The 25252-nt window shown below is 34.3% G+C and overlaps 1 protein-coding gene across 10 annotated transcripts in view; it reads right to left on the reverse strand.

Moving 5' to 3' along the window:
* Nucleotides 1-25252, reverse strand: part of LOC143237736 (carcinine transporter-like) — a 78247-nt gene that overhangs the window by 21015 nt on the left and 31980 nt on the right. For 7 of the 10 annotated variants that reach the window (XM_076477280.1, XM_076477278.1, XM_076477279.1 and 4 more), the window contains 4 exons: nt 24359-24573; nt 14872-15053; nt 10628-10803; nt 3273-3661 (listed from right to left, as the gene is read on the reverse strand). In XM_076477280.1, the coding sequence (XP_076333395.1) occupies nt 3397-3661; nt 10628-10803; nt 14872-15053; nt 24359-24573 (838 nt within the window). In that variant the 3' untranslated portion in view covers nt 3273-3396. Of the gene's footprint in view, nt 1-3272; nt 3662-9009; nt 9311-10627; nt 10804-14871; nt 15054-24358; nt 24574-25252 lie in introns of those variants that run through there. The other 3 variants (XM_076477283.1, XM_076477284.1, XM_076477286.1) reach the window with 3 other exon arrangements.

Genomic DNA, 25252 nt, shown 5'->3' on the forward strand with positions numbered 1-25252 from the left:
GAGCAACCGGTCAGAAGCATAAGCCGCCTATATAACAGCTCTTAAGTGAATAAAGGTACTGAGTGTCATTTTTATCAAGCACCCAGATGTGAAATTACGAAACATGATTAATGACATATCTCGACTCGCACCTTAGACTTTTCGATACGCAGCCTAACACAGAAACCATCAGATGGCAAAAAGTGTATAGCACGTAAGCTCGTACAGCACATTAGGTACAACGTCCTGCGATTTCATTGAAGCATGTTTGTTTCTGAATTTCGCCCAAAGCTACACGAGGGCTATCTACGCTAGCCGTCCCTAATTTAACAGTGTAAGACTAGAGGGAAGGCAGCTAGTCATCACCACCCACCGCCAACACTTGGGCTACTCTTTTATCAACGAATAGTGGGATTGACCGTCAAATTATAACGCCCCCACGACTCTAGTCATCACCACCCACCGCCAACACTTGGGCTACTCTTTTACCAACGAATAGTGGGATTGACCGTCAAATTATAACGCCCCCACGACTGAAAGGGCTAGCATGTTTGGTATGATGGCGATTCGAACCCGCGACCTTCGGATTATGAGTAGAGTGTCTTAACCACCTGGCCATGCCAGGGCCTTCGTTGAAACAAAATGGTTTCATTAATTTGACCCAAATTGTTTTGAGAAAACGTAAATCACAGAATGGAACATTTTTCGCTAAAAATTATTATTTTTTCAAAGACATCTATCAGGTTACCATATACGTATAGACTACGTAATTTGAAAAAAAATCACCTGGAAGGTTAGTCTCGTATTATTGTTGAGTTATCGCGACTGCACGATTTTGCTTTGTTTATTTTCAATATTTCTGATTTTCATTTTCTTAAAAGTCGAAAGATTTGATCTGGTGGAGCGAAAAAAATTTCAAATTAAAAACAAAGTCTTTCCTCCAAACGCTTTCGAAGGTTAGTTATTAATCAAGGTATGTATATATATATACATATTCAGAAAAGACCACGAGAGAATTCATGGAGGAGATGATAAAATACCTCGCTCGTTAAAACGGGGGGAGGGGGGAGTGTCAAGTACAGGCTGGTATCGGAACTACAAACCTTACTTTTGTGGCCCCCCTCCATCTCTCTTTCGATCGTCTTTTGCTTTGAGTTCAGCGAAATGTAAATTAAATCGCCAATCTCAAAGTAAAAAAAGAAAAGAGAAAGAAAGCCAGTATTGATCCATCTGTGTAACGTAGGCGCGTATGTAGGAAAGAAAAATTGTATTCCCCGTTTGACTACGGAGAAATAAGAAAAGCATAAAAAATACAACGAAAAACAGACGGTTTGCATGCAGATTGTAAACGTTTTCGAAAAACGTACTTTCTTTAAGCACAGAAACAGAAAAAAAACAACAACTGGAAACTTAACGTGAAAGCAAAAAAACAAAAACAAAATATCTGGTTAATTTATTGTGAAATGACAAGCGTATTCAGTTCCAAGATACCTGTGTATATGTAACCTGTTATTTCCCGTGTGAGAGAAGCCCAATCTTTAAGTAATGTGTCGGCGAATCATTATAATTTTCTGGTTAATTTGTGTAAATGAAACAGAAACAAATAAAAATACAGACAGAAGTTGTTAAAAACCTGGCTTTCTCTACAAGAAAGTAGATGAATGAACGGACTAAATACGTTTTCCATATTACGGTTTAAGTTTGTAATTGCTTTCGCGCATAATTTCATGAATATAATTTGCAGGTCAACATAGAAGGTCATGACTATTTATAACATTAAGAATGAAAAGGGTCAAAGGTTAGCGTAGCTAACTTGGTAAAAAGAACTCTTTCACGATGCAAATGACTAAAGCAATGTTGGTTAGAAAAGCCTTCATAAAGTTACATGTCAATCTTTTACATTAAGAATGGCACCAAGGATCTTCACAAAGCTGCTTTAGTAAAGCGTGCTGCCATCTCTTGACCTCTTTTGAAAACAGTTAACACGAATAGAGCTGTAAACAATGCACTTTAATATATCTTTTTAACAATTTAACTGTTGTTTGGACTTAAATACCCAAAATTGGCATGTGCAAGGTATGAAAATTAACTAGGTTTATGAGGTTTGATTAGATATTTGAATGTTGTAAAAAAATTCTACAATATTATAAACATAGAGCTCTTAATGCTGTTTAACATAGTTTATAAATAAATCGAATTTGTGATATACTATATATAATTTGGTTGGGTTGACGCCTCATCCTAATATAGTACCATTATCACACACACACAGTAGTGTACAGCGACGAGGACAGGTTTTACCTTTTGTTTTGTTTGTAATTAGACACAAAGCTACAAAAAATGCTATCCGTGCTCTGCCCACCCCGGGTATTGAAATCCGCTTACTTGCGTTGTAAGTCTGCAGACGGATTACCTATTGTTCCACTATGGGCCAAGAACAGGTTGTGCTCTTGGGTATTTCAGTAATAAAGAACTAGTATTCTTAGCTAAAGATCCTGAGTTCAAGTCCCGTTATTGGAGTATTTTTACTTATCAACTCGTGTGATAAATGTTTCCACATAATTCGAAGTGCAAGAACAGAAGTGTAACTCTTGTCGTGAAAATCAAAATATTTCACAATGAAACAAAACACTATTAGTACATCTCGGAGTAAAATAAGTGTTTTTAAAAACTGGTAAACGTTGCCTGCTTAAAAACTCATTTGTTCACTCTTAGAAAGGGGTTTTCTACCAATTTACTTAACGTTTTACTACTGAAACAATTCCCGGATTATTATAGACTTCCACGTACTTAAACTTACAGAACGTTAAATAAGAAAACGTCTCTATTTGCAACAGTTATAATCTGTCTTTAATATTTTAATACACGTATTTCGTTTGTTAGAAGAAGTGTTACCATAACGTAAAAATGAAGTTTTCTGAATCCCAAGACCCGATGTAACATCTCGGATTTTCGAGTTTTGGAACAAAAACAAAGATTCTAATATTTCAAAGCACGTGCGAATCACTTAGTTTGGTAGAATCAATCAGCTGTTTGGTTTAAGTCATTTCAGTGCTTTAGAATTTTGTAGAGCTTTGGCTGTAAATACTGTAACAAATGATAAAAACGAATTGTGTGAATTTGTAGATTAGACTTGTGACTTGTTTGTAAAAGTGTTAAGATCTTGTACTTTATAGTCGAATAAATAAATGATTCGATACAATTAAGTGGATGTTACATTACTTACACCGAATAAGAAAAAAGAACCCCACCTAATAATATATATCACTACAACACTGCTGTTAGAAGTGGAATTATTTTGCTGAAAAATATAATAGAATCTAAATTGAACTACAAGACGACACGTGGTCGAAGTGAGTAAAATTTGGTGATAGTGAAACAGGGGAGAGAAGATTTCTTGTCTGTTTTGGTAAAAAGTCACTTTGAATTGTCTCCTGTCGAACCTTGGCAATTTGGATTGTCTCCTACCGAATCATGGCACTTTGGGTTGTCTCCTGTCGAACCTTGGCACTTTGGATCGTCTCCTGTCGAACCTTGGCAATTTGGATTGTCTCCTGTCGAATCTGGCATTTTGGATTGTCTCCTGTCGAACCATGGCACTTTGGATTGTCTCCTATCGAACCATGGCACTTTGGATTGTCTCCTGTCAAACCTTAGCACTTTGGATTGTCTCCTGTCGAACCTTGGTAATTTGGAACAAGCAAACATGGGAAGAATATTAAAATAAGATTAAGAAGGGATTTACAGAAAAATAAAGAAATTTATTGAAAATCAAAAAGAAGACCCTGTATTACAAAATACCAGAAAACAAAGATGGTGAATAATAAAATTGAAAGTACAACACGTAGAAAATTATAGAGAAGTATGAAGAGACGAATAACATAAAAGATAGGACTTTAAAGGAGGAATTAAAAGAAGTAAACGTAATATTTAAAACCAATTAAATTTGATTGATTTGTTTGGTTTTTAGAATATCTCGCAAAGCTACACGAGGGCTAACTGCATTAGCTGTCCCTAACTTAGCAGTGTAAGACTAAAGGGAAGGCAGCTAGTCATCACCACCCACCGCCAGCTCTCGGGCTACTTTTTTGCCAACGAATAATGGGATTGACCGTAACTTTATAACGCCCCCACGGCTGAAAGGACGAGCACGTTTGGTGTGACAAGGATTCGAACTCGCGACCCTCAGATTACGATTCGAGTGCCTTAACCCACCTGGCCATGCCGGGCCCAAATTTGATTGAAGGCAACGTGGAAGAATTTCTTTTGAAATGTACAGATTGATAATAAACGTAACGTAGTATAAAACAAGACACTTATGAAAAGCAGAAAGACTGTAACGACAAACTGAAGAAGTGATGAATACGTGATGGCATGCAGAAAGGTCATAAGAGTAAATCTGAAGAAATACAGAAATACGGAGAATATGAGAAGAACATTAATAACGTCTATGAAATTAGCTGGAAAATACAAGGATAAAACGTCTATCCTCCCATATCTCTAAATGTTAAATATGGAACAGGATAGCTCATTTGGTTTACTATTCTTTTAAACACTGATTTGCCCTCTATGACTGCAGGACCAGCCTTGACTAGTTTTATTACTATATCTTCAAGTTTAGGAATGTAACAGACCAATTGAACAATACTGCACTTTAGAAAAACCATTAGAGCTCGAAATAATTTCCAAAATGAATGTATAAAGTAGTAAACAACAAGCCTTTTTTTTTATCTCACTAGCCATTTAAAAGGACCAGCCTTAACAATATTAATAAATCTTCCAGCTTAGAGCTGTAACATCTTTTGATCACTGGTGGCTGTCTTACAAAATAGGTTTGGAGTAAGTAACACTTGCTTTAGATTCTAAAGTTTCGGAGTAAAGTAAACTTGAGGATCATGGTTATTAATAAGAACCATGGTAATAAACTGATTCACGGTGGTTCTGTAGCTGCAATTGTTCTAGCCAGTTTGATAATAAATGCCGATAAATTGTTTTAAAAATGAAAATGAAGATTGACTGATGTAAACAGAAAGTTTCAACAAGATGAAAGTTGAAAGTGCTTCTCACTATGTGAATTTTCGCTACACCGCATGACGTATAAGTAACTGACTTCAGTGAAAAATGTGTTTTGAAAGAGATTTTCTGTGGGAACATAAATGAGATGTTAGCCTTTCTCTGGTTGTGACCAGGCCTTTTATCACTAGAAAATCTCTCTGCGTTACTTGCCAATTAAAACAGCAGAAGTTGTACTTTCAGTTATAACTAGGAAGGCAGTTATTGCCAATCAGTATAATACTCATACAAAGACTTAGTTTGGTTTTTTTGGTTTTTTGGAATTTCGCACAAAGCTACTCGAGGGCTATCTGTGCTAATTTTGCAGTATAAGACTAGAGGGAAGGCAGCTAGTCATCACCACCCACCGCCAACTCTTGGGCTACTCTTTTACCAACGAATAGTGGGATTGACTGTCACATTATAACGCCCCCACGGCTGGGAGGGCGAGCATGTTTGGCGCGACTCGGGCGCGAACCCGCGACCCTCGGATTACGAGTCTCACGCCTTACGCGTTTACAAAGACTTATTATAATTTTTTTTTTTTTGCCTGGTTGTAGTAGAACTAAACACTCCAGAATATTCTGAAAGATTATTACTTTGAAGAGCTTTTATAGGTCTAAAAAATAAGGATGTCATCGTTAGGACCGTGAACAAAACACACCATGAAATTCAAACCAATTCTGAATTATCTTCAAAGTTGACATTGTCAGTCTTAATATAGCTCTCTGAAGAAACCCAGATTTTTGTCACGACAATTCCGGAACAAAATTTGCTAGTGGAAAGACAACCTGCTAAATAGTCCAGGATTTTTGTCAAGACCACTTCTATAGCATTACTAAGGATAGATTACCATCTACCACGAAACAGTTCCTCTACTGACAGGACAGACAATGAAACTAAAAGACAAAATTTCTTTCTAGTGCCACACAAAATAAAATCACAACAACGAGTTAGTGAACAAACTGTTGAATTATCGCAGTCAATAAAGCAAAGGAACGTTTGGTTTATTAATCACATTTGTTTTTGTTCTCAGTTGAACTTCCTTAACTGTTGATCTGCTGTAGTGCTTGTTTATAAACAGTATTTTTTGCTAATTCTAAATAATGACTTTGCTACTAATTATGTATCTTCAGATTTGAAATATTACTGATTTATTTGTTTATTACGATTCAAGGTACTTCATAGTTCACTGGCATAGTATACATTTTTAGTGTTACAATATAAATCTCTCTTTGCTGCAGTCCCCGCTAGTACAGCGGTATGTCTCCGGATTTACAACGCTAAAATCAGGGGTTCGATTCCCCTCGGTGGGCTGAGCAGCTAGCCTTATGTGGCTTTGCTATAAGAAAAACATACACTCTTTGCTGCAGATGGTTTAATATGACGATTATGTGTGACATCGAGAAGTTCTCTGAAGTTTTAGATCTGACTTATTATTTTGAAGTTTCTCGGAAATTTGAGAAAAACAAAAATTATAATACGTCGAAATACAAACCAGTCAGTTATTAAGAGAGAACTAATCAATACGTTAATGAGGCAGACTGTGAGTTAGTTAGTTAATAATTTTATCAATACAGTTAATTTTTATTGAGTTTGTATCATAGATACGATAAGGAGTTTGACAAATAAGTTTGTAATTTAGTTTGTTAGTTTATTTATTATGAGTTCGTAAAATCTTCTGGCCTATTTATTTTTTACGTTACAGTAGCTGGACTTTATATTATTTTTACTGACTGATCACGAATAATATTATGGATTGTAATTCGTCTACCCAAAAACGTCATTACCAAATGGATATTTAGTCACCAAATTAGTGTCTAATTTATGTGGTGTTTTCTACTGGTGCGCTTCATGTATTGCACCTCACTAAACTATTTATCTTCTTAATTGTAATAATACTCATTCATAGAACTGACTATAAACATATGACGAAATCTCTCATTTTCCTCGAGAAATAAATGGTAATTAGTGTAATTAACTACAGTGTTTATATTACTCATGTTCAAAGCTTGTTCGTGACCTATATCCAATTAAGGACCTTGTATCCAATAAACTCGTGAAAATAAACAATACTTTTAGAAATATTTGTTTATAAAGACTGTCAGTAATTCTAGGGTCAATATCTTCACATCGATATAGAATATATAAATACTGCTTTACAATTATAGAACAGTTGTATGTGACCTCAAGCCTTTGTTTTCATTATTATATTTTTATTTTCCTTTTTATTACTTAAATTTTGCTGTATCCTATTAATCGGTTCAAATATAGGATAGAATATTTATTGTTTTCTGAACACTTTAAACAAATAATTATTTAAACCCGGAATGTATGGCAAACTTAAAGTTTCCTTTTTAAGTTTTTGGAACTGGGTTTTCAGGTGATACTTTGATCAATATGAAAAATTGAAAAGAAAACTTTAAGTTTGCCATACATTCCGGGTTTAAATAATAATTTATTTAAAATGTTTAGAAAACAATAAATACTTTATCAATGTTTAAACCGATTAATAAAATACAGCAAAATTCAGGTAATACGTTTGCTTTTTGAATTTCGCGCAAAGCTACACGAGAGTTATCTGCGCTAGCTGTCCCTAATTTAGCAGTGTAAGACCAGATGGAAGGTAAATTATCATTATCACCCACCGCTAACTCTTGGGCTACTCTTTTACCAACGAATAGTTGGATTGACCATCACATTATAACATCCAAATTGCTGAAAGGACAAGCATGTTTGGTGTGACGGGGATTCGAACCCACGACCCTCGGGTTACAAGTCTAGTGCCTTATCTACCTGGCTGTACCGGGCCTAGATAATACGAAAAATAACATACAGTCAATGGAGAAAACAGGAATCTACAAAATCGAATGTGAGAGTGGTAATATCCGTATAAGACAAACTAAACGTAATTTAAAATATTAGTTTTTGAAACATAAAGGATATATAAGGTATTTAAAAAAGAAAACCCTGAAAATTCGGCCATAGAAGGATATGTACATGAAACACAATATGCGGTATTGTGGGAAAAGCTGTAAGGTTTTATAACTAATAATATTCGAATGTTCTTGGAAATAATTAAATATAAAAAACGATGATTTATTATTAAATGAAGATAAATGTTCAGCAAATATTTATGAAAAGTATTGAGTGATCCTTTCTAAAATGTTCACAAAGAGCAATATAGATCTATGATCAAAACATGTAAAGTCCACTTTTTATGATCAAAACATGTAAGGTCAACTTTTTAGTGGTCGTATACTGACCTTAATTAAAATGTTTCTAATTGTGTATCTATTTTAATATTGTGTGATATTTATTATTTTAACACTAGACGCAATGCCAAATGATAATACAATTCCTTTATCTTGATCACATTTGAGGTTTATTAGTTAATGTTAAGTTATTGGTCACATATTTGTTGTACATTGTACATATATATATATATATATTGTTCTGATGGGTCTTACATTTGGACGAGTGTGTTTAAAATGTTGACAAAATGTTTGCAAAGTTCAGTCCAAGTAACAGTAATTAATTTATTTACTTATTTTTTTCAATAGCGTTTGCTACAAGCTACGTTCTCTAATAGGCCTAACTGCAAAAATAACATTTCAACATAAACTCTAAAATATACATTTAAATTACTTATAAACTCATGTGCAAAATTTCCTCGCATACTGATTAATAAAAATATGTTGAATAGCTCACTAACAGACGCTATAACTTTGACTAAGTCATTAATAAATACTATAAACATTAAATTGAATCAATCATTAACTAATCAGTTCACCGACTTTGGTACTTTACTGTATCGTATTTCTACTTAGTACAATAAGCTTAAAGACTAAAATATTAAAAATACAGCTTAAAGCAGTATTATATTCGTTATTGATCTTTATATTGTGGATGTGTTTCATGATGTACTAGTTTCACTGAGTATGTTTTCCAGTTTAAATCAAGAAACGAGAAAAAAAATGTTGATTAAAATACTTTTATTCTGTTTCATTATTTGAAAATCCACGAAACTGTTTAGCAGTTTAGCAGTTTGTATATAACTTTTAATGGGATAAAACCTTAAACATTACGTCATATTTTTCAAATATTACTACAAGAAAAACAACCAGGAATAAACTCAATATTTCAAACTATGTTAATTATATGTTCTCATTCTTTATTTTCCACGTTTTCTACGTCATCTGTTAACACGTTATTATCTTCAGCAGTTAACAACACAATTTCTTCTTCTTCGTTTCTTTCTAAGCATATTTCATTGTCACTGTGGATGAAGATAACTTTAACCAAAAGAGTTTGATAGATTCTTAAATGTTTCAAACCAAACAGATGTTTCTCATACAGCAAATGTATCATAATTGAGACAAACATGTTGTTTAAATGGAATTTTAGGAAGAGTAGACTTAGTGGCTTTGAGAACTTTAATGGACATTCACAACACACACACACGCACAAATAAATAAATCTTTATATGTACATAAATTATATTTATGTTTTAGTGACATTTTTATTACCCGTAACAATAAGTTTGTATGTGTTTCATTTCGCACAACACAAGCGCACAAATTATAAGGTTGGTCATTATGTTATGCACCCCTGGGGTTTAGGGGTACTAGCAGAAGTAATACCCAAATTGTGTTGAGGTACACCACCTATTCAGTTTAACTTCTCTGGTCTCACCGAATTAAGAAAAAATAAAATACACATATTGAACAAATGTCAGTGCTCTAGCCCACAACGCCCCACATCTTTACCACCTTTCGCTGTCTGCAGCCAGATGTGAGAAAGGTGGTCGGTCGCTCAGAAGAAGAAAAACAAATAATAACAAAAAATCAGCAAGAAATAATAGAATACATTACATCAATGAGGGAGATAGCAAAGACTGTTCTCGAAGCTAGTATTCCATCCCCAGTGTGATGTTTCGGTATGAATACTAAGATGTTAAGGTATTAGTATACTAAGTTCAACCAATATTATAAGTATAGCTCCATCTTCCACTATTGGATGCTACTATCTGGATCTTCGATGGTTCTAAAGAGATCCACACAGTTACAGGTTTTATATAGGGAAGATGTTATAACTACCACTATATTGATATAACTAAAGAGATCGACGCAGTAGCAGGTCTTATATAGGGAAGGTGATGTAACTACCACTATATTAATATAACTAAAGAGATCAACGCAGTAGTAGGTCTTATATGGGGAAGGTGATATAAATACCACTGTATTTGTTTGTTTGTTTTGAATTTCACGCATAGTTATACGAGGGCTATCTGCGCTAGTCGTCCCTAATTTAGTAGCGTAAAACTAGAGGGAAGGCAGCTAGTCATCACCACCCCCCGCCAACTCTTGGGCTACTCTTTTACCAACGAAGAGTGGGACTGACTGTCACATTATAATGCCCCCCACAGATGAAAGGGCAAATAGGTTTGGTGTGAGGAGGATTCGAATCAGCGACCCTCAGATTATGAGTCGATCGCCTTAACCACCTGGCCATGCTGGGCCGTAACAATATGTAGCAATAGGAACTTACAAAAACAAAGAGATAACTATCTGATCTTAATAGTGAAAAGTGTTACCTGGTGGGACATCGCAGAAGTTCTTTCCAAGTTAATGTTTTTCCAAAACGCTCTCCTTCTTCAACAGTCTGAGGAATTCGTTGACCAAGAGTTTCTGGGAGAAACAATACAGACAAACTTCCCAAGACCAGCAGCATCCCGAGTATAAAAAGTGGCAACTTAAAAGCCCATTTTCCCTTAAAATATAAATTGCGAAGTAATAAATATTTTATAACAAAAAAGGAAGTTACATAAAAATAACCATCCACAATGAGCAGTTTCTTCGTTCACAAAAGTACGACTTCGTTGGACAGTGTGATACACCAAGTCACCGAATAATTAGCATGAGTGACAGAAATATAACACATTCCATTTCAACATTCGATACGTGTGAAGTTAGAATGAAACCAATGAAATAAAAGCGGGCTTTCTTAACGTGTTTTTCTTTTTTTAGTTGGTTTATTGAACCTAGTATAAAGTAACAGAATGCAACAGAAAAAAAATTATACTTGCGAGAAAGATGTTTTCGTAAACTTAAATTAGAGTTTTGTCAAATACCAATGTTGAACCATCTAGAACCCTGAATAAAAAAAACAGTTTTCAAGTATTTTTGTGTGACTCATTCGTATTTTTTTAACCAGTGTCTCATGAGCCAAGGATTTATAAAGTGCTCTTTCTGTATATACATATAATTATAATATCTTATGATAACTTGTTGCTTTTACTTGGAGATATTAAATGACAAAACACATATTTCTTGATTGTGCACACGAAAATTGTAAGCTTTAGAGTAAAGCGAAACTAGTGTAAGCTTTTTCTATTTAAAACAAATGTCTCCTGTTTAACAAGTTATGGATTTTACATAAAATTCTTTCAATAAAGAACGTAGCGTGTATGCCAGTATCCATATATGTAACTAAAACTCCTTCGCCATCTATTGAATAGTACCACAAACACAAATCCTTACATAATTTCACACTTAGGGTCTTGAAGATTCAGATAACTAGAAAAAAAAGCAACTGTTATGTTCAACAATTTTTTCTTTATCTTAGAATACGATATTAAAAAATGTAATCTCTTCACAACAAGAATACAACTTTCACTAGAACTGTACGTGAGTTTGGTTATATCTTTATTGATGTAATTTTTAAATGTAGCACCGAGAAACTGGAGCTCTTAAATGGGCGCCACTTTTAACATACATAACATTACATTTTATATCGGTCAACTTTACGAACTGTTTTAACTCTGCACACTGAATCATTTTGATGCAATATGTTGCATCTTACTAAAAAGTACAGTTTAAAGTGAGGACAGTGTGTTTATTAAACACAGAGCTACATAAAGGGTTACTTGCGCTTTGCTCACTACGGTTATCGAAACCCGATTTATAGCATTATAAGCCCTTAGACACAGCGCTGTGCCACTGGGGATGTGGATCAAAAGAGCACAATCCCTCAGACACAGCGCTGTGCCACTGGGGATGTGGATCTAAAGAGCACAATCCCTCAGACACAGCGCTGTGCCACTGGGGGTGTGGATCTAAAGAGTACAATCCCTCAGACACAGCGCTGTGCCACTGGGGGTGTGGATCTAAAGAGTACAATCCCTCAGACACAGCGCTGTGCCACTGGGGGTGTGGATCTAAAGAGTACAATCCCTCAGACACAGCGCTGTGCCACTGGGGGTGTGGATCTAAAGAGTACAATCCCTCAGACACAGCGCTGTGCCACTGGGGGTGTGGATCTAAAGAGTACAATCCCTCAGACACAGCGCTGTGCCACTGGGGGTGTGGGTCTAAAGAGTACAATCCCTCAGACACAGCGCTGTGCCACTGGGGGTGTGGGTCTAAAGAGTGCAATCCCTCAGACACAGCGTAGTGCCACTAGGGGTGTGGATCTAAAGAATACAAATTCTCAGACACAGCGTCGTGCCACTGGGGGTTTGGGTCCAAGGAGTACAATCCTTCAGACACAGCGTTGTGCCACTAGGGGTGCAGATCTAAAAGAATACGCTCCAAACACTTTTCCCGTGCAGTAATTTCCAGAAGACAAATCGTTTTAAAGAAAATATCCATTTTTTGTCAGTGAGGTATAAATATTAGGAGTAATAATTTCTAGAACAAATAGTTTCACTTTGTTAACATTTATAAAGTTCTTCGCCTGCAAATGAAGTTGAAAGGCGAAAACAGATTTTGTTTTGTTGAAAGTTTCAGACGGATTCTCATTACAGACTCCTAACTCTTAATCAGAGCAACAGATTTGTTGGAAAAGTTAGTACAATTAACTGTGATTTTTTGGTTAAAAAATTAGATGGTTATTCTGATTTCATTCGGAATATACATTATCCTGAATAAGAGTGTAACAAAAAAAAACAATATACATGACTTGATTCTACAACATACACGAAAATGTTTGTCAAGGTTTTATACCAGGAAAAGTAGAATCAGATCTCTTCCTTAAGATCTGTTGAACAATCTCGAAAAGTGATTTAAGGTAACCGCCTATACTGGAGTTTTCTGTGCTAATTTCTAGCAAAAGAAGATCATGCTATACTTCATGTGTGTGTGTGTTTTGGTTGTGCCTAACTGTTACTATGTAGGGGTGGGAACTACAAGTTCTAAGGTTTGCCCAAGACTTAGTAACATATACTTAGTGTTTGCAACGGTTGATGTGTTCTACCTTTCCTGTGGTCAATAGTTTAAAATTAGAGGTAGCTATATCTGAATTCGAGGGTCTCTCAGCTAACAGTGTTGCAACCGCAGAGTTCCTAATACAAATACCCATCTTTTGTTTGGACCTAGATTATTAAAATTTAGCAAAAAAGCGGAAAAATAAAGTGAGGGTTGAAATTACAACATTAAAACACCATTAATATGGTTTATTTTATCGTTTCTTGGTAACAGGTGGCGCTGTCAAGTAAGATTAACTTTATTACAACTTCCTCTACCCATTTTCAGAAGGACTATGTATTTGGTGTGACATACATTCCACAAGAATGTTGGAAGCTGTCTTGTTTAATTGCAGACCATTGGTCAAGAATTATTACTTACGATTAATTCACAGAATTCCACATGTAGCGTTCGCATTCAAATTAAAAATTACCAATCGCATTGGAATCAATTTATTGTGCTGGCCTAGAAGGATGGATTAAGTTAATGACAAACACTATAAACTTATTTTAAACAATGTGAACTCAGAAAATTTTTGCAATAATATCTGTTAAATATAAATTGAGCTTTCATATAAATTCTGAGTGTTATTCAAACTTCTGTATATAAAATATATGTATTTATCACAAAGGTATTTCCTCTTCGTTACGCCACCTTCAGCAGTTTGCGCTGCCAACAAAGCAATATCCAATCCGCATTTAATACATCATAATGGTAAATATGTATGAACAGGTAGTCTCCAAAACTACTTTGATAACAATGTACCTTCTAGGTGACTACATACTTTATGTTCTATTTAAAATATTGAAATTGTTTTAACTTTGTACAATTTCTTACCTTACGATATACCTTGATTTATGAATTCAAAAGATTCAATCACATTACGTATCACATGATAGAATTATTTGGAAGCTGAAACTGAATTGCGTATTCCACACATGTCTGAATAGGTATAACTAAATGGCTATCAGGGTATATATCACTAAAGTAATAATATTAGTTTTCTATCACTGAAAAACTTTACAATTTATTTTAGAATTCTTAGTAAAGTGTTTAACTACTGACACGACTGCTTTTGTCTCCATTATTCAACAGCCAACATCTGTGGCAATTTGAACAAACACAAAGACAGGTAAGAAGAACATCTGCAGTAGAAAATGATGACACTTTAATCAATTAATTAGGCCTAAAGAGCTTCCATATCATAACACTATTTCACACCTAGAAATTCGGCTTATTAGTTCTGTATACAATATACTTCGACTATAATATTGGAATTTACAGATCCTACTTAGATAATGAACCTAATATTAAGAGGAAGTGACTTAAGACACAAAAAGATAGATAGTGTTATTTATGTATACCTGTCATTTAAAATTCCCAATACATTAAAACATCTACTAAATAGTTCGGTAGAAATATTAGTCTTAACATTGTATTAATTGTTTATTCAGACTAAAGAGAAACATTTGAAATATCCACTGTATTATGACGTTAGTTTCTACCATAATGACACTAAAACTAAATCACTGAAATTATACAAATCTTTTCAGTTATTAAAACAGATACTATATATTCTGTAAGTTTTACTTACAAGATAGTCCACATAAGGTACGAAGATAGACAGAAAACTGACACACAAATTGATATAAACTAAGCCTCTTCCACGCACTGTAGTTGGAAACAACTCAGCTCCATAGATAAGCACGGCTTGAATGGCAAATATGACACTGAACTTTCCCAAAAGATATAATAGGAGAGCATGAATACCAGGACCTGAAAAATCGAAAATGAAATCATTCTTTGTATCATATATTTTATTAGATGAAAGGTAATGATGAGAAACTACACCACGAAATACAGTTCAGTAGCAGGAAAGGTCATTCTTAACCACAGTTCTGAATTAACCAGGTATTGAATTTTTAAACACGAAATGTTTGAAAGTAAAAATTTCGAATGATACATCTCGACGAAAGGAGTCAATTCTGAAGATTCAAAGCTAGTTTCATTAACTCAAATGAATATATACATACGTACATTTATTGAAGACTACATATATACTAATACTAATACAGAGATGCCAACCATTATGATTTTGGTGTATACATTACGACAATACGCTCATACAGACAAATATTACGACTTGTTGCAACTTTCTAATTATTATATATTGTACAGGCTTATACAATAAAGTGATAAATTGTTCCCCCAGGGCTTGAAAAGGGTGAAAAGAAAAGTTCTAGTGAGATACAAATAAATTTTGATAATAAATAAAAGACTTAGTCCAAATGGCTACTTGCGATAATCATGTTTGTACTTGAAATAGTAAAAAATATTTGTATCTCCGACGTCTACCAGTAGTTTGAGTGCAGTTTCTTCTCCATACTGGGTACGTCGGGGAATCCATAGTTACGTCATCAGTGCTTGTCAGCCAATCAGCGCTCGCGTAGATGGGTATTTCTCGTTTTCTGAGCGGCACAGAAACACCAATGCAATCGTTCACAAGAGGCCTCGTTTACCAGATTGTCTTGTTTCTGGCAAATCTAAAAGGTCTAAAACTGTGAATCGAAAATTTAGGAAAGAGTATAGTGCAAAATATCCGGTCATTGCATCAAAAATCAGTGACAGTCATGTGTTTTGTACAGTTTGTCACATCGATTTTTCTGTGGCACATGGCAGGATAAACGATTTTTCCAGACATACAAAATCTGCATCTCACCAACAAAAGGCTGAGGGGGAAGACAAATACGATACAGATAACGACATTTATGAGTAAGAATTCAGAATATGAAACCATAAATGCAGAAGTGATGTTCACGCAATTCGTCATTGTTCATAATTTACCCCTAGCTGTAGCCGATCATGTAGGACATCTATTCAGAAAAATGTTCCCAGACTCTGATATAGCGAAAAACTATGACTGTGCTAGAACCAAAACTACATTGTACAAATGTTAGGTTGTGAAGATGACAAAATGATTTCAAGCATACTTACTAACAGTGTTTACAGTTTAGCCACAGATGGATCCACAGACATGGATGACTCAAAACTGTATCAGTGGTTGTACGATATCTGTACGGGATCTGTCTATAATCATTACGCTTAGTCATTTGAAATAGTTGGCATGTCTGCTAATATATTTGGACTATAACAGCTTTTGGTTAAAAAAAATTCCTTACAATATCAACAATGATTCAGTTATCATTCACTGCGCAAATCTGAGTTTTAGGTTTAACAATAAAATAAATATTAATAATTTAGAAACCTTGTGGATATTTTGATGAATTTTGTGACAACAGAAATGGTGAAAAACGAATCATTGTAACTTTATTCTACTCTTCGTCTTTCGGGTTTGGCTCCAGCATGGCCAGGTGGTAAAGGCACTCGATTCGTAATTTGAGGGTCACGGGTTCGAATCCTCGTTATACCAAACATCTTGCCCTTTCAGCCGTGGGGGCGTTACAATGTGACGGTCAATCACCACTATTCGTTGGTAAAAGAGTAACCCAAGAGTTGGCGGTGGGTGGTGACGACTAGCTGCCTTCCCTCTAGTCTTACACTTGCGCGAAATCCAAACCAATCTTTCGGGTTTTAGTCATAACAAAGAATGCATGAGTACCTACCTGTTAAAGAAAACAATAGTAACTGATAAGACTGAACACAATAAACCAAATGTAGTCTAACCAATGACACGTACAACGAAATTATAACTTCTTTAGATCTTTATTCAGCATTTCTGTAGATACAATGTACAATCCTATTTGTCTTACCATCAGCAATAGCACACTTCTTAATGGCTTTAGAAACTGATCAACTATAACATCAATATTTCTTTTCTTCATAACACTGTTAATGTTATTCCCAATTAAATTATATTTATAATTCAAATTACGATAACCCACATGCATTAACTTGCGTTTATCATAATTAAAACGCATCTGTCATTTATTTATCCACTTCAAAAAAATCCTCTAAATATATATTTTTAATCAACAGCAATATTCAGAGCTAGCAACACCCAAGACCTGTATAACATCAGCAAATTTAAACAAAGGTCATAAGACTGAGCCATTAGGTCTCCCTCTTGTGACATAAATCCAGTTTTCGACTGAACTCCATTTGTAACAACTCTGTGCTTTATTCCATCTAACTATTTTCTTTATCCAATTAGCTAACCTTTCCACACACTTATAAATAATATCAATTTTTTCACAGGTCATGTATGTGGCACATGTTCAAATGTTTTCTAAAAATCCAGATATATCAAATCTACACCTTTACTCTTATCTGTATGAGTAGTAACCTTTTCAAAGAATGCCACAAGACTTGTAAGGCTAGATTTTTTCTTCAGTGAAACTCGTGTTGACTATCCAAAAAATTATAAACTTTAAATGATTTTGCAAGTCATCTTTTATGAGACTTTCCAAAACTTTTCACATAACTGATGAAAGTTTAATAGGCCTATAGTTACTGGAACAACTTCCAAAGCTCTGATATTTGTTCACAATTCGAGGATTTACAAAAATAGTAGTACGTGGCTCACATATCTTATTTTTAACCTCCTTTAAAACCTTTGAGGAAATATTACCTGGCCCAGGAGCAGAGGCGTGGATTTTTTACACCCGATGGGGGGGGGGGATGATTTTTGCAACCACTTATGTGGACTGTTCAATTTGCAAACTTGTAATCTCTGATTACGTGAACCTGAAAGCTGTAAACATGCAGTCACAGAGTAATCTTGTTGCCACGATACTTGCATGTATACTTAGGCCTACTGACTGATACGAACTATCGCTTAGATCGAAAAACTTAGAAGCACGCCTATATTAAAGATGTACATTTTGGCTACTTAAAAAGCCTACATCTAGGCCTAATTATGTAATTCGATTGGTAAGAACACGAGAATCACAAGAACAAACACACAATTTGTAGGCCTGTGATGCAATAAAACAATTCAACAGACCAAACTGTAGGGGGGATGACTGTATGCACCATACCCCCATCTAAAATGAAGGGGGGTGTATCCCCCATCCCCCGGGATCTACGCCCCTGCCCAGGAGCCTTATCGTTCTTTGTAATTTCCTTTTTTTTTTTTTTTTTTAACTAGTTCAGAAATAATGTAGTCATCTTGTTCAGTCTTGTTTCCATCTACCAACTGTCCAAGATGTGGAACATTGCTTAGATCTTCATTTGTATAAACTGAAGAAAAACATAATTTAATAACCCACTCATCCCATAATCATCAGATATGAGTCTTCCTTTACCATTCCTCATGGGTCCTACCCCATCCTAACATTTTGTAAATGTTAATTTTTACATTTTTACCTTTTCTCATACATCATTTTTAATGTCCGAATTTGCTATATCATCAACTTTTTCGATTTTCTATAAACCTTCTAAATTTTATACCAGTGAACTTAAATTTCTTAAATTTATGTTGATTTTCTTTAATTTTATCTTTTATATTCTTTGTAAGCCAACCTGGTTTTTTACCTGCAGCTACCATTTTCTTTCTGTAAATAATATATTTACCTTGAATATTTAAAAACTTATTTAAAAAAAAATCTACATCTCATGAATGTCTCCAAAGAACTCGTCTACTCAATTCACAACAGATAATTTTAGTTACATTCTTTTAAAATTTCCTTTTTTGAAACTTGTAACTAAAATGCCATTATTTCTTATCTCCGGTCCCCCAGTGGCTCAGCGGTGTGTCTGCGGTCTTATAACGCTAAAAACCGGGTTTCGATACCCGTGGTGGGCAGAGCACAGATAGCCCAATGTGTAGCTTTGTGCTTAATTCAAAACAACAACAACTTTATCTCTGTATGCAGCAAAACATTGAACCTAATAGAGAAATGATCACTTGCACCCAGATGTTTACCAGTTCACCCGCTAGGGGGAGTACTAAGAGAATATAAAAGTGAAATACCAAACTCTATGATGAAACAAGTAAATAGGCTAACACATAAAACAGGTAAATCTATCCGAGTGTATTTATATAAATTATAAGAACTAGGTAATAGGTTAACAATAACTTATAAACACCACAATGAGCTGATGATAAAATATACATTGAGATCTAACTCTGAGGAAAAGCTAGTTATTAATCTAATGACATCAAATGTGAATAAGGCAAGAACATCAGGAGCAGAACTGTTAGATTTTACAGAAGTTGCTAAGAAACGAAGACGTTTTCAGATGAATTCAATAAATAAGAGAAACAACAGAATAAATGCATAATATTGGGTTGAGGAATAATTCGTGAGCGTTTTTTCAAGTTAAAAAAATATATTCATAAATGAAACGCTTTCGCAAAATATTTCATGTCATTTGGTTGATAATTTTTTGCTCTAATAGATGGTGTGTTTGATTTTCATATGTCTTTAATTTTTGCTTTCATTTTCAGCTCATTAAATGGAATGTCAAGTGGACAAAATCGAGCATTTTCGACACCATCTGCTTTTCGCATTTAATTTCTTGCAATTTCATTTACAACAATGCATACTATATACCTAGGTATTACATGAAATAAAGTATCATAATAAATGTTTTGGGTGTAATGTGTTCATGCATTGAAGTATTGTATAGTCTTGCATGTAATGCTTGAATGAAATGATTTAAAAACGCTCACGAATTATTCCTCAACCTAATATATATTATAGGAACACGAGAACAATGCAGTTAAGTAAAACAGGAGATATTTCAATGACAGTATGCAAGGACATATAAGTTATTTTAGTAAGGAACACATGCAAGTAACATGGTTTTAATACAGGCTAAAAGATCACACGTTTCACAATTGTAAACACTCGAGAAAATTAAGGTTAAACAAACTCCCAAGTCTAGAACATGTAAGTAAATATCTATAAAGGCTTTAGAAAAGCAAATAGCTGTCCATGTTACAAAAAAATAAAACAAAACATAATTGGAATTAAGAAAGGAAAGCACAATTAGTTATCCTAGTGTTAGTTAATAGATTGACCATACACAATGTAAATTAACTTTCACCGGCAGTTACTTTAAATAAAGAAAGTGTATAATGTTGGTTATTAGAACCATATATGTATAGGAAACACTTTACCGGAGATTGTTATACCATACAGATATAAGAAACGTTTTACCGGAGATAGTTGTACTATATAGGAAAAATTTTACTAGAAATGGTTATACCATATTCGTATAAGAAACATTTTACTGGAGATAATTATATCTTATACGTGTAGGTAATAGTTTACCTGATATGATTATACCATATACGTATAGGAAACATTTTACTGGCGATAGTAATATTATATACCAGATATAATATTACGTTATAGTTGTAGAAAATATTTTACCACAAATATTAATACCATATGGAAATAGATAACGTTTTATTGGAGATAGTTATGCCATATAATTTAAATTTTTTGAGCAGTTAACATTTTTAACGTTTTTCACACTTACCAATAAGTTATTCTTTTGGCAAGATATGAGGAAAGATATCAAACAATTTTTAAAATGTTAGAAATGTAAAACACGTCTCCGTATTTAGGAAACGCTCGCTTAAAAAGCACACCAAGCTTAACCACACACTTTTAGATGATTGTCAGAGATATTTTACGTCCATTACAAACGTTACATTTAAGAAATAAATACATATTTTTTTCACACTATGTAACTCAGTTCCTGGAAACAATATATTTAGCAGATCAGAAAGCAGAAACCATAGTGATAACCTCCATAAACCAAATCGTAACCTGACATGGATTTTCACAATATTTACTGACTGTTAAATGCACAACTTGTATCTTGAGATTAATGAAATAAATACGTAAGCTACTAGAAACAAGGAAAACAGGGTTAACTACGAACGTTTCAGTGCTAATGGATTAGTTTAAAATGTCATCAGAATATTATTAGGCATATCAAAATGCGATGAAGCAGTTTATTTAGATATGTCACATTGTTTTGAAGCAGTGTCTTAAACAAATCACAATGTTGTGAAGCAGTTTATTAAACATATTACACTGTTATGAAGCAGATAAGAAAACTCGAAATGGCTAAGTTTCATCATTACCATTAATTTATAAAAGTTCAAGAAGCGAATCAACATAAGAAAGTCTTTGGAAGAGATCTAATGTTACTCAAAACAGATTTGTTTGCTATGAATTTCGCGCAAAGCTACACGAAAGCAGTGCTATGCACATATGCTAGCCGTCACTAATTTAGCAGTGTAAAACTAGGGGAAAGCAGATAGTCATCACCACCCACCGCCAACTCTTGGGGCTACCTTTTTAAAAACGAATAGTAGAATGGACCACTAAATTATACGTTTCCTATGGCTGAAAGTATGAACATTGTTGTTGGGATCGGGGTTCGAACCAATAACCCGCAGATTGCGAGAGTTAATCATCTGGCTCTGCCAACCTTTCAAGTGTTAGAATAAAGATTATACAAACATTCTCAAAATTAAATATGAAGGAGTCCTCTCAGTGGCACAGCAGTATGCCTCCAGACTCACACCGCTAGAAACCGGGTTTCGATACCTGTGGTGAGCAGAACACAGATAGTCCATTGCGTAACTTTGTACTTAATAAAAAAACAAGTTATCTATTGTAAAATAATTGATTCTGAATAATAAACACGTGACATATTAAAGGCCCTAAACTGAAGGGTGAACATTTTATGGTTTAGGAAGATTATTAATGAAAGGTAATGCTAAATCCTGACAAAAGCCTTATCTACTCTAAAATAGTTCATTTATTAGAAGTAAATAACTTAGAAAAACAAATTTAATAGTGAGGAGTAATTGAGTTGCTTAAATGAACGACAAAATTTAAAACATATCAATCCAGTTGATGGGGATTTATAATTACTATACTATATAAATTCAAAACTATCAGGCAAATCAGTGAGATTTCTTCAATGATATCGTATTCAGATCGAAAACGTTGGACTGAAAATAATGACACGACTCAAGTAACAGTCTAATATTAATGAAAGATCAGTCACTTGGTATTAGTAATGGGTTCTATTAGAGACCTAAATTTAGGTGACAAATTACGACCTGAAATCATTATGACGGTGTATGCGGCAAGTGAACCCTCGCATTTTCGTTTAAAATGTCTCAGATTGATTTATTATGGGCCCCGGCATGGCCAGGTGTTTAAGGCACTCCACTCGTAATTCGAGGGTCGCGGGTTCGAATCTGTCAAACAACTAAACATGCTCGCTCTTTCAGCCATGGGGGCGTTATAATGTGACGGTCAATCCCACTATTCGCTGGTAAAATAGTATCCCAAGCGTTGTCGATGGGTGGTGATGACTAGCTGCCTTTTCTCTAGTCTTACACTGCAAAGTTAGGGACGACTAGCGCAGATAGCCCTCGTGTAGCTTTGCGCGAAATTCAAAACAAATAAACTGATTTATTATTCTTTATATTAACAAAAGCATTCTTCACTTCAGAATTTCTTTATAAATGTTCCTGATCACAATCCTGGGATTTGAATAAGTGCTATTAGAAACGATAGGCTAATAGTGCTCATTACATGAAAAGCTTCCCTCCAGTGGCACAGCGGTTGGTTTGCGACTCACACCGCTAAAATCCGGGTTTCGATACCTGTGATAGGCAGAATGCAGATAGCTCATTGTGGAACTTTGTGCTTAATTCTAAAGAAAGAAACAAGAAAAGGACATGAAGTAAAATACTGATGATACCAAACATTGAAGTGAGACCAAAGTCCTTCTGTAACATCCCACACTCACTCATTACTTACATCAACATCATTCCTATTACACATATTGAAGGATGATGAACGTATAGCTGTAATTAATTTTTGCAAGTCTCTTTCGGGTAAGTATGACGTCACTGCAGAAGGGGCGTGTTACAGAAACAGAGCCAAGCAAAGACAGTTCCTATTGAATGAATTTTAGTGGTGCTTAGTCTTCGTAACAGAGAGGATCTGTGCTAGTTTTTGACCTCGTTTTTACAATGTGTCACTAACTACATGCAGAAAACTTGTACAAACATTTAGAAAAATACTTGAATATATATAAGTAACGATACGTTCTTTAATATAAATGCATGAAATTAATAGTTTTTTCGTTAAAAGGCCAGAATAATAACGTTCTATATGGAACAACTCCATAAGACTCACAAGAAAACAAAAAAAAAAGAGAGTTTTTATAATACACACAAGTAATAGCTGAACTGGTAGTTAATTATAAATAAATCAGAATTGCTTGTTTGAAGTTAAGCACAGGGCTACATAACGGGCTACCTAAGCTTTGCTCGGAATGGGTATCGAATCCCAATTTCTAGCGTTATGCAGACATGCCGCTTGCGCCACTAGAGAACCAATCGAACCGAAATATAGTAAAATCAATCAAAATGCAAAAACTGTTATTTTAGCTGGATTTATTTCAAACACTAAATAAAATGTTGTCCTGATTATATTATATATTATATTATATTATATTATATTATATTATATTATATTATATTATATTATATTATATTATATTATATTATATTATATTATATTATATTATATTCGAAATTAAGTTTACTTTTTTAGTTGTTTTTAATGTACAACATAAACTTTCATATCCATTACTGGCAGAACGAAATATTTCTGTCTTTGTAACTTGGGTTGGTTTGTTTTTCAATTTCGCCAAAAGCTACACGAGGGCTATCTGCGCCAGCCGTTCCTAATTTTGCAGCGTAAGCCTAGAGGGAGGGCAGCTACTCATCTCCACCCACCGCCAACTTTTGGGCTACTCTTTCACTAAAAAATAGTGGGATTGACTGTCACTTTATAACGCCCCCACGGCTGAAAGGGCGAGCATGTTTGGTGTGACGGAGAATCGAGCCCGCGACCCTCAGATTACAAGTCGAGTGCCCTAACCATCTTGCCACGCCAGGCCTGTAACCTGGGTAGGTTTGTATCTGTCACTGCTCCACTTTTATTGACTTCTTACTTGTATTCACTTGTCCTTCAGTATTAAATCTCTAGTTCTGTTAGACATTGTATCTACATATTTATCTATTGACATTTGTGATAATAAACACATTATATATCTTACAACATAGTTACCATTAGACCAAATGACTATAGAGCAACATGCAATTCCTGCAAAAGCGGTTGATAAGAATTGGGGCCATTTACGGCCCCATCGGTCAATGAGGTAGCACATAAGAAAATGACCAGGAAGTTCCACAATACCAGACATCACGAACGTAAAGCGTGCATCGAACCACATTTTGGGAACGTAAAGAGAAAGTCCTTTGCAAGCAGTTTCGTTTGCAGTGCTATATATAGAAACAATTATTTAGATTACATTTTATACATATGTATACAAAAGAAGCACAATTATTCAGATTACACTTTATATGTATGTATACAAAAGAAACAATTATTTAGATTAAGAATGATACATATATATACATTAGTGAAAGTAATTACATTTCAAAAAAGTTAAATAAATAAAGTCATAAGACCACCAAATTGAAACCTCTGACTAATTATATACTTTGTTATTTTAACTCGTTTCTGAGTTTATATATATATATATATATATTTAGATTGAACATGATATATAAGATTCCTATTGATTTAAAAGTTTGATATCCAGAAAATAAAACAATAAATTAACTTGGTGTCCGTGTGTTACTACCGACTTAAATAATTTGTCTATAATTGAAGATAAAGAAAAACACATACATAATTTACTGTTTCTCCAAATTGGCAACACATTCAAGTATATATGAATCTAGCTACAGAATAATTTTATATTACTTTTAAAAAAAAGTATTTACTCTTGGTTTCAACGGAAACTAAACTTATTGTATCTACTATCTATTCTATTAGCATTATACTCAACAAATGTATTTGAAGCTTGTGAACAGGTTTACCTTTACTTTAAAAAGCATTTTTTTTCCGACAGTGCAAATAATAAAGCAAAAAAGTTGCAAAGTCTTAAAATACAAA

Source organism: Tachypleus tridentatus, chromosome 13 (genome assembly GCF_004210375.1).
Source record: "Tachypleus tridentatus isolate NWPU-2018 chromosome 13, ASM421037v1, whole genome shotgun sequence".
NCBI classification, from domain to species: domain Eukaryota; kingdom Metazoa; phylum Arthropoda; class Merostomata; order Xiphosura; family Limulidae; genus Tachypleus; species Tachypleus tridentatus.